This window comes from Opisthorchis viverrini, assembly GCF_000715545.1.
Source record: "Opisthorchis viverrini unplaced genomic scaffold opera_v5_162, whole genome shotgun sequence".
Classification (NCBI taxonomy): Eukaryota; Metazoa; Platyhelminthes; class Trematoda; order Opisthorchiida; family Opisthorchiidae; genus Opisthorchis; species Opisthorchis viverrini.
Window position 1 is genome coordinate 842,351 of NW_008751818.1, and position 11,733 is coordinate 854,083.

The window sequence follows — 11,733 nt, forward strand, 5'->3', positions numbered from 1 at the left end:
GTTTACAAACTTCTGGGGCATTCCTTGGTGGGCAAGCGTCTCAAGAAGAACAGACCGATCAGCCGAGTCGAATGCGCCTCGGAAATCCAGGAATAATAGAATTGTGGGTCGCTTATACGTATGGCGTTGTTCTAGCACCTGACGCAGTGTGAAGATTTGGTCAACACAACCCCTACCAGGCCGGAATCCCACTTGCTGCTCTCGGGTCATTATCTCACGAGCCACCGTAAGGCGACGAAGCACAATTGACGCCAACAATCTCGTTACAACCGGGGTCAAGCTGATCCCCCTGTGGTTACCACACTCGCTACGCGACCCTTTTTTGAAAATGGGAAATGTTCAGTAACCTTATACTATTGTCGACAAAACGACATCGGGACTTCAGAAAATCTGTTGTAAATGTATAAACCATGGATTTTATGTGTGATTACACCTACTCACTAGCTTTGACGCTCCCGATCCCCACCGTCTCCTTAAGGGAACCACTTTCGCGCTGTAATTTTAACGTACAATTCCAATTTAATTCCATATCGTGCCCACAAATTGATGGAGTCGCCATGGGCTCTCTTCTTTGCTTTCTATTGAGTGACCTTTTTATGGGTAACCTGGAGTTTGGTCAATATACATGGGAGACTAGACGACTTTTATCGACGGTACGTAGGTGATAGACGCTCTCCTGATCAACCTCAACCGAGCACATTCCATTCAGTTCACTTCTGAAACTGAAAGTGACGCTAAATTGGTCAGACTGTCCATGGGTTCAGAGACTGACGGGACAATATACAAACTTCTACAGGTTTGTACCGCTGAGGCAGAAACGAACCGTGATTTACACTTGACCGAACCGAGCGAGGCGATTTTTATCTACGGACACAATTGATTTTGAAGTGAAGCACATTGCTAACATGTACCGAGCCAACGGTTATTCAGAAAGATTCATAGCCAGGAAAATGGTCGAACATTCTGTCCAACCGTCGGTCACGACCGTTGTAAAGGAGCCAATCTACTTGAGTCTCCCCAATAAGGGCGATCTGTTGGCAGACATACTCAATGGCCGCCTGTCTCACTCCTTACAACGCAACTGTGCGATATTGGTTTACAATCGACCCTTAGCTCAACTTGAACCTCAAAGACAATATGCAAGTTCTCACTCAGAATATGGTCCTTTATTCTTTCTTTTGTTGCCGTTCAGTAGAATATGTTGGGCGCACGACATGGTAACTTGCTAAGAGAATGCGTGAGTACCTCTCCTGCCGGAGCATCACTAGACTGAACGGTTCAATAAAAAACTCAACCGCGTCTCACATAACCGATAACGGCCACGTGATCGATGCGAACGAGTCGTCTCACGTCATCTACCGAGTACCCAATAGACTGCCTGTATCGATCCGACGGTGTTGCTGGACTACACAACCGAAGCAGTCGCAATACGTTTACGAAGCCCGATGCAGCGCTGCCAAAAACGATCCATACGATCTCTGAGTGTACCTTGGTCAAGTGACACCTATCGACTGACCAAGTAGCCCAACGGCTCTCTAGATTGTCTCACAGCATCGAGTTAGATGCGGCGTGAGGTGCGCCGAGAACACCAACCAACCTTAGTGGGTTATTCCATTATTCGCCTCTATTTTAACTATTATATAGGTACTGACCTGGTGACGAGATCCCAAAGACATTAATGTTTGTCGTTGTTTTTGTTCAAATCATGCGAATATCCAAGCGAATGTACATACAGAATGTAGCGCTAACTGCATAAGTGAGCTTGTTGCTAGGCCGCTTAAGCCAAGAGGCGCCCAACTATCATAACTCAATGAACATACCCCGTGCAGCCAAACTTTTGTCTTACTGCATTCAAAGCCGAAAAATGTTCACTGGGTGATGATGAGTTTTTGTCCGGTAGCACTCTGTAATGGGTTCCAGTAGGCAGACAAATAGACAAGCCCAGGCATCGCAGCTCAGTACCTTTCTAGCATAGATGTTGGGTCGTTATTCGTTAGTGTGTCGTTCCATGCGGACGTGTAAAGGTCTACGGGGAGCTCTCCCATGAGTTCACCACATCAAGTGGTATCAGGCGGGGCTGTCCTATTTCACTTTTGCTCTTCAAACCGGTCATGGGTACGATTATGGAAAACTCACTATCAGCTTCTAATGTCTGTGGGGTCGAAGTGCTCCCAGAACGTTCTTTCACGGATATAGAGTATGCAGATGACATAGCTCTTTTTAGATCTGACGCAGTGGTAATGCAAACAATATTAAGCAATCTAAATAATTCTGCCCTACGGGTTGAAATGCGCTTCACATCTGCAAAGTGCGAAGTGCTATTGTATGACTGGATTGGCTTGAAACCTAACCTCGTGCTTGAGGATAAGCCGACTGAGGTAGTAGACAAGTTTGTTTACCTGAGCAGCTGTATCAGTCCCGGTGGTCTCGCGAAAGGCGATATTTCGATCCGAATTGGGAAGGCCAGATCAGCTTTTGTGAACATGCATCACCTGTGGTGTAGGCGTGATGTCAGCGTATCTATCAAGAGTCGAATTTACCATGTTGCGGTGTGCTCCATATTACTATACGGATCAGAAATCTGGCCACTGCGTGCCGGGGATGTCAAAAGACTTTCGGTGTTTGACCATCAATATCTTCGGAGCATTGCCCAAGTCTGGTGGGAACACCAATTCAGGAATGCTGAAGTACGTCAAATGGTTTTCGTAAGAAATAACTCATCCACGATAGATAAACTGATCACACTGCATAGGTTGCACCGGTTCGGCCACGTGCTTCGTATGTCAGTCGACCGACTTTCTCGAGGGGCTCTTGTCGCACAACTGCGCGAAGGGTGCAAACGAGCCACGGGAGGCCAAACAATGACTTGTCAGCGGAGTATGAAAGTCATTACCAACAGACTCAGCTGGGCATCGGCGAATGGGGACACAGGACAACGGAGCAACCAATGAAACCGCCCGACCGAACCACTAATCGCGATCAAAGATCATCCCCTGCTAGCAGCACGTATATTAAAAAAATCGTACAGCTGTAGCGCCCTTTCGGTGCCTAACTGCCATGCCACCCGAAGGTTGCACGAGGGCTGGGATACTGCCAGGTTGCCCAAGCCTAGGCAGGGGAATTCGAGAGGCAGAGGTCGGGTTCGAACCACGGACCTTTCGATCAGTAAATTCGCGCTCTAACCACTTGGACCATCTCGCCCACGTTTATTAACACACGCGTAACACTACTCAACGCACAACCACCAACCCCCCGCTACGCACCACTACACTCCCCAATAACGCACTGATGATGTCACCTCACCTCGGTTGGTGATGAAACGTTTGCAATCAAATTGCCCAGCTCAGCGAACAAGCCAACGACCAAACTCAGCTGCGTTAGTCATTGCTGTTTTCCTGGATGGGCACCCGAATCGGGACAAATCAATGGTTAGAGACATTGTCAGACATGGCCCAGTCGCGCCCTCAATGGCGCTCTTGCATCACAGCCATTGCCTTCAGTGCATAGCTGTCTTCCCAATCTCCCCAATTGGAAGTCCATTGATAACCCTGTTTTATGCATCAACTGTATCAGTTCCCGCCTCCAATAAGCAACTACCTACTCCACCTCCCCAAATCATCGGTGAGGAAAACCGCGGCAGCTGTTACAAATATGCGGTTCTTACGGCTGATAATGATGATAAAGTGCAAATTCGATATTTCCAGAGGCTGTCGGCATCATCATCATCATCGCGAATGTCGGCATTCGCGAATGGAAGCCAAATGTTTCAGGAGAAACGGCCTTACCTTTCATCGGCCTTATGGTGATAGTGAGAAGAAGCATTGGATTCTGTGAATTTTGTCCATTGTGTTTATCATTGAAATCTTTAGCACACGCCCAGTCAAGTACACAAGCTGGCATTGGGCGCAAAACTGCGCTGTATTGTTCCTTACTGTGACGTACTCGGCCACTTTACGGTTCGCCTCCATTACGTCTTAATTTTGATCCATTAACGCATGATTGGGGTTAAAAATGATTTGGGTTTACTAGATGTTTGTAGTTCGACTAGATTTCTTCGTATGTTTCGGTCCAGCTCTCAATTGAATAGTCCCATTGACGTCGTTACTACTTGTGCCTACTGAAGTTTAGCTTTTCTCTGAGGGAATGTTTGGTCACTCCGGATGTTTCCATTCCAGCCGAAACACTCCCCTACAATATCCTCCAACTGAATGCGCTGCACGAAGTTCACCCGATGTTTCAGTTGTTACTCTATTCGATACGTTTTAATATATTTTTGAGGCAGCACGCTACTCATAAGGTTGGTGATAATTCCTCAACAACCCACGACAGGTTTCACCTCATCGTGGGGTCTGGCTCTTATGAGTAGGGTACCGTGAAGAAATATACTGCAATATAAAAGTCGTTCAGCCGCAGAACCCTCTCGGTGCCTAACTGTCATGCCACCCAAAGGAAGCACGAGGGCTGTCAAGCCTAGACAGGGGAAGTCGAGAAAGGTTGGTTTCGAACCACGGACCTTCTGGTCAGTAAATTCGGGCTCTAACCACTGACTCATTTCGCCGCGATATATCGAATATCATACCGACTGAAACGTCTGACGGCAGCTGTGCAGCACATTCAGTTGAAGGCTACTACAGGAGAGCGATTCAGCCGATTTCTTGTGTTAAGACTAAGTAATTTACAAACGAGTGCATTTTGCCCAGTTGTGTACAGTTTGATGTTAAAGTAGAACATAAGAATGATAGAAAATCGCAACCTTATAATAAGTGTGTTCCATCGAAAAAGGCTAACCTTATCATTTATCAACCACTCTCATCTAAATCATTACGAACTGATTTTTCGACCCTGCAATTACGAAGCACCAGACGAGATAAGTTATCACGACACTGTATCTTGATGTGATAGCAAAAACGATGGGTAACCTTACGGTTTTCTCGCGTTCTTTCGCCCTCCCTCTGCTTGTATTGCCTTCGACGTCAGATTTATGGAGCATTCATACGAAGGGTATTTTGTACTTCCAAGGCGAAATTGACATCTGCCAAGTCAGCAAAAGTTCACTGATATCGCGTTCGTTGCAGTTCAGCACCCGGATACGGTAAATATTTTAGGGGCAGTACGGTTGGATGCAAGTGCTTGGGTTGGTAAGAAAATACTTTTTTACAGCACTTCGTAATTTGATCATCAAATAGTATGGAACAAATCATAATCTCCGATAAAAATGGTGAAATATTTTTCACCGTCCAATTGAAGCTAAACATACTTATTTCCGATGTGGCACATATGAGTTCCATCATCACTATCTGAAACACAGTTATCAATGCTGACAGCTGACGTTTGGAAAGTCCAATATTTCGTTATCCAGACAGATATAGTGAGTATCATTCTAATTCAATGTCTCATTAGCTTGCCTTGTTTCTTCTGGCAGCATCAGGTTTTCCTTTTGCTAGAAGGTTTTCATATCATTTTGTCTACAAAAACAATTGTATATAGCGACAAGGTTAACAACAGGTTTTCCTTGAACGGTTCACGGTACATCACGCTCCCATTGTTGTGTGACTGACGAAAAACTCAGATGCGTGGAATGTGGTGCCACACAAAGTTCATGGAGGTCGACCAGTGGCATTCCACATACGATAGCGTAATCTGTTCTGTCAGTTATAGCAATCTTCTGTTTGAATTTGTCTGTTCTTTACTCAATAAACAAGCTCTTTCCTTCAGTCAAATGTGGTGCCACACGAAGTTCATGGAGGTCGACCGGTGGCACTCCCACATACGATAGCGTAATCTGTTCTGTCAGTTGTAGCAATCTTCTGTTTGAATTTGTCTGTTTTTTAGTCAATAAACAATCTCTTTCCTTCATTCAAATCTCTTTTCTGTTCCTATTTATTTCCGATGCTACAGGTACGAACTGCCATGTCCAAATTCGGTCCCATTGCAAATGTCAGGTTGATTCGTGACAAGGAAACCGGCGCAGTTAAAGGTTTCGGATTCGTACAGTATACTGATCCCGCAGCCATCTCTCTAGCTATTCGTTCTTCTGAATCTGTTTCCATCCGTGGCCGACCAATCCGCGTTCAGGAATGGAAAGCAGATACCAAAAGTGGACGAGCCGAGTGGAAACCGAAGCCTCCAAAGGCCGTGTTACTCCACTCTAGTCCCAGAAATCCAATCAAAAGAACTTCAGAAAAACACTCGGCTGATGCTGATAGTAGTGGGAAAAAGCGCAAACTATTACAAAGGTTGCGACACGCCGGCCAAGTGAAAGGTGTTACTCTTCCGAGTAACTTGAGGGGTGAACAACGTGAACGTTATTTGCAGAAGCGCCTAATCAAAAAACGAAAGCGTCAAGTCAGGAGACAACAGCAACAGGCGCAGTCCAAACCGGTATCAGTCAAAAAGTCTGGGAAAGTCACCAAGAAGACACGAACTGATAAATAATCCCCGCACAGTTCCTCTGTACACATCTTCATCTGATGTATATCTTCTGTACAGACACAACATACTAGTCTGTTATTTCAGATCGATGGAGAGACTTCTGTTTGATGAGTAGATTGTGCTTTTGAACTCTAGATGGTTAGACTCGCTTGTAAAAAAAACGATAGCATTGGGGTACTCACTTGGGATATCCCGGTAGGTTGTCGTGAAACACTCAAAGACTAAAGATGCTATGAAGAAAAAGCCCAATAGGATGGTAATTTTAGAAAAAGCATCAAAGAGAGGGTACAGGGAGCGGCTTCACTGGAACCACGAGGCCAGACAGCCTTTATTTGAACTCATCAGAGCGCATCAGTCACAGCTCCCAATCGATCGTATGAACGTTTTTTTAACTACTATTTTTTTTACCACCTAAGGTTATATTGTAACTAGACACCTGTCTATCGGACACTAGTTATTAGCCGAACCACAGCCTTGCAGTTTCGCAAACGAACATCGAGTACAGTAGCCCCACCGGGTGGTATGTAGGTCGCTACACATATTTCCAAAACTCGGAGCAACAAATATTGGGTAAGCAGCCTTCGCCATGTTGGATCTATAATTATGGGCGTGGAGCTGCGCTAAATAACTTCAGTAGTGGAGGAACTCGATATAGCTTGATATTCGAGCTCGGTCCATAAAGTGGCTCTGGGGACCAGTGAATGCAACCTTCACATTCGGGAAAGTAGATGGAATAGTTTTATTTTATATAGCATCTCTGAATAGCCTAGAAAACAAAGTTTTGCTGAAGGGCATGATGTAGAAGTGCACAATGGCTTGGACCGTAAGTAACAACTGAAGCATATAACAGACATGCTCCAAGACCGGTAGTTTTAAATTGCAAGCTGTATGAAACGACAAGAAGCCGGTGGGCCTTCAACGAAGTATCCAAATGAAGTGAGCAGTTAAATGTTCAAGTCACTGTTGAAGCTTCCATATGCATATCGACCTTGGTCCCGTCAAGGTGAGGCGTGAGGCGAACAAATTGTGAAAGATGAGGTCTTCACTGATATGACAGCCTGTCCTTTTCTAGGAGTAATCGGGTGCATCTCAGGTCCTTATGCCAGTTGTCGAAGTACCTGGGCAACATGAGGGGTGCTAATTTTAATTTTTTTATTAAGATTGACGTGCGGATTAAAACAGCTTTTTGAGGTCAAATAACAGCCATGAAATTAATAGGGGGGTGGGGGAGTGCACGAGCTCGAACCTCGGCCATGTTGCGAAAGGTGAGAGTTCGGGAGTGGTTTGTCGAAAAATATCGACACGCTTCCGTCAAACACGCGTTGTGGAAGAGGCATAATACTGCAACCTTCAGGCGGTGACCGGGTTTAAGCGCAGCAATGATCTCGCGGACTGACCTGAATGGGCTTTCGTTCCACAAGGCATACCAATGTCAGGAATGACAAAGGGGAGCGGTCGGACTAAGAGAAGGGGAAATCCGTACGAGTGATCGTATTACGAGGCGTGGTGGTACAGTCGTACTGTCCTGCGGTAGGGATGCGAGGGCAGTGAGATACAGATCGTTCCTGAGTAGGGTACCTATACTAATCGTCGATGAATCTGGCGGCTCGCATGGTGGTTGATCATGGCCATTTTGATCTCTCGCGGATCTCTGGCTCGTATAGACCTGAATAGCCATCTCCAGACGTTCGAGATTGCCCAACAAGTCGGCCTGGACTTGCTGTAATGCGGCGAACGTCCGACCAATCATTGCGTCCGTCGCTGAGAAGTCAGATATACGATCGAAAATGCGGAAAAGAGAACGGCAAGCCTTGGCAAAGTCAAGGGCGGAGAGAAAATCACCCGGCAACTGACTGTTGGACTGGTCTAATTGAGCCGACATATTCGGACGCAAATCTACAAAACTAAGCAGGAAGTTGAGTAGGGATGACTAACGATCCAACGCTAAAAGTAGGACAAATAGATACAGATGAAACGAGACTGGTGAGCATTCACATAAGGCAGAAGTGCTGTAGTCAGACAAGCAAACTAATAGAATGGGAAAACGAATACTCATGGACGATATAAGGTTGAAGATGAAAAACAACCGTGACCGGTGATTACCTGAATTTCATGGTTGAGAAGAACGTCTTGTGTAGCCTGTTTGAACGATTTGAACGATACAAACTGGGATTGACGCTCGGGCTGTTCATCGTTCCGACGGCCGTAAGGCCTGCCCTGTCTGTCGGGAACCAAGTGTGCAGAGCACTATCTGTTCTGGGATAGAAACAGAGGGGAACGAAAAATGAATTGGTCATAAACCACATCTACGGGAGCTTTCCAAAAATCGCCCCTCATTCAAGAACTCAAAGGGATTCGGGACCATCCATAGTAAAAAGTAATCTTAGACTTTTTATGTCAGTGAGTAGATATGAGACTGGGAGACAGGATTACTATCAATAGGGAGAAAGAAAGAAAGCGTTCAGCTGTAACACCCTTCCGGTGCCTAGCTGCCATGCCACCCGAAAGAAGCACGAGGGCTGGGATACTGCCAGGTTGCCCAAGCCTAGACAGGGGAAGTCGAGTGGCGGAGGTCGGATTCGAACCACGGACCTTCCGGTCAGTAAATTCGCGCTGTAACCACTTGGGCCGTCTCGCCCTGCCCCAATGAAGGACGGGTTTGAAAACGTCGGCCCTATAAACCACACTGACGGTACAGTGGTTGACCACCAGTGTCAATGAATTATCCTATGCGGTGAAAAAATAGACAAACTTTAACCATGAGCCTGACGCGGCTCCTAAAGCAACCGATGTGTGCGGTAGTATCAGCAGTAAGGTATGTCTTATTCCTTGCGCCCTCAGACGATGTCATCCCCTTGCAGCCGAAAAGGTCAGACTGAGTTATCAGCTCCAGGTAGGGTCCACGCGGCAGAACCCTAAGTCTCGGTAGCTTGTGAGTCGGAGGATCCGGGTAGGATTCCGAAAACAACTCCTTCACTGCCTTCTCGGTCAGGTCTTTCAGTCAAGGGTGAAGGTGGTACCTCAACGATGGTTCCTTCCTCGGCTTGCTAAGCCGAAAAAATCAGTTCACCGCAGTTTTTCGTTCACTGAAGCCCACTCCCACCCTAAAAGCGAACATTGCTGTCTCATTTGATTGTCAGTTGTCTGGCCGATATGTTTTGTTCCCTTCACCTCGTGTAAACGTGTAACACTACTCTCCACCATTCTGGGGGAACCACCACGGTTCAGAAGTACTGATCTGAGCTAGCTAAGCTACTGTCTGGAATAACGACACTGTATTGGTAACGAGCACGTGGATGAATTGTTATATGAAGAAGCTGTGCTAACGGCGTTCAAAGCTGTCTGTTGGATTTTTGCGATACCATCCAGCGGATATCGTCGAAATCGTTGGTCCATACCAGTAGACAGTGAATACGACAGTGCACGGAAACCCCTCAAACGCCAAGCGACGATTCTGGAACTGAAGAGAACATTGATAGGTAAGGTTGAAAAGTCCAAGACCGAAAGCTCTGGTGGACAATGAAAGCGAAGGAGATGAAGAAAGCCTTTTCCCGGGAAACATACGCCGTGTACAACCTGGTTCGGTCGGCTGGGCTAAAAGGCAACTAGCAGTGAAACAAAAGTTGGAAAAAATGGCGCATTATTCTGAAGAATCCTACTGGAATAATGGACAGAGCACTCTGAAGAACAGCCTAGCTTACCTCCTGTAAGACGCCCTGGAGACGAATGGGATGTAGACCTTAATCGCCTGTCACGGAGATGTATGATATATCTTCCCTTAAACATGAAAGGGCACCAGTTTGTATCCAGCTCTATTTAGAGAAGACGAACAGCCTCTTACTACTCACCTGAAGTGAAGAGAAAGTGTCCGTGAAACGGAACACATCAACAATCGTCCCAATCTTCAAACAGTGCGAAAATGATTATGGTATTAATCTGGCAGCTGTGACATCAAATACTTTCTGGATTCGTCCTTCACAGGTTGAATGAAAACGAGAAAACTGAGCTGGGCTCCGTCCCGATTCATCGATTATTTATTCTCTCCGGCATATCACCGAAAGCACTGTACGCCAACCTCCGCGGACGCTTGAATTCATCACACCCATGGTGTCAAGCTAGGCTATCCCCTTTCCTCTTTCAACTTCCTCATCGATGGAGACGCTCTCAGCCTCTAACACATGTGGGGTCGGAATCATCCCAGAGCGTTCGCTCACAGATATCGAGTACACAGACCACAGCTCTCCTTGGGTCGAAATGCGTAATGTTAAGTAATCTGAATAATTCTGCCCCACTGTTTGGCCTGCAACATGTAGTGTGCCGCTGCGAGACTGGATGTGCTGGAACCTGGACCTCATGCTTGCGGATGAGCCGATTGACGCAGTAGGTAAATTTATCTACCGGTATAGCTGTATCAGTCTGTGGCCTAGCTAAAGACGATATCTCCATTCGGATCAAGAAAACCAGAGCAGCTTTTGTCAACCTGTATCATCTGTGGTGCTGGTGTGACATCAGCTTATCTATCAAGGGTCGAGCTTATGGTGCTTCGGTGCGTTCTATATCGTTTTATAGATAAGAAACGTGGTCGGGGATGTAAAAAACGGTTTGACCATTGGTGTCTTCGAAACAATGCGGAGTGTGATGCAAACACCGCATCAGTACTGATGACATACACGAATGGCTTTTGGAAGAAATAACGCCCTCGATGGATGGAAGGATCACACTTCATGGGTTGCGCTGGGTTGGTCACGCGCTCCGTATGCCAGTCGGCTGGATTACTCGGAGAGCCTTTCACGCACAACCATGCGGAGGGTGGAAACGAGCCAGAAGGGTTCAAGCAACGATACTGCACAAAGTATGAAAGCTATTACAAACAAACTCGACTGCACTGGTCATTCGTTTCCCTGGATGAGGATCCCGAGAGAGGACACACCAGTGGTTAGACGTATTGGCAGGTATCGCCTAGTCGCATGTGTGTATCCAAACTACTGCCTCCAAAAAGTAACTATCCACCCTTAATCTCTCATATCCTCGGCAGACGAAACCGTGGCGCCCATAACCACTGAACACGCACGCGATTTACAGCTGAAGATGATGGCGTCCGTTGAAAAAAAGGGGAGATAAATAAGCCAAGTAGATAGTTTCTTGTGACTGTCACATTATTGTAGTAGAATATAGTGAATAGATCTCACTGACGTGCCCGGGGTGCTGAAGTGTATAACCGCATTAATCCAGATAAACTCGTCTTTTGGCCATTTAGTTATCTCTTTCAAACAATTTCTGACAGTGCTGAGAATTTGCAGA

General features: G+C 46.3%; 1 protein-coding gene across 1 annotated transcript in view; it reads left to right on the forward strand.

Moving 5' to 3' along the window:
• The window catches only part of T265_07210 (hypothetical protein), a gene marked incomplete at both ends in the record, with an annotated part of 26,380 nt that extends 19,839 nt beyond the window's left edge, over positions 1 to 6,541 (forward strand). Inside the window, one exon of the mRNA XM_009172666.1 lies at positions 5,899 to 6,541. Coding sequence (XP_009170930.1) covers positions 5,899 to 6,435 — 537 coding nt within the window. The remainder of the gene's footprint in view (positions 1 to 5,898) is intronic.
• Between the last annotated feature and the right edge of the window lie 5,192 nt (positions 6,542 to 11,733).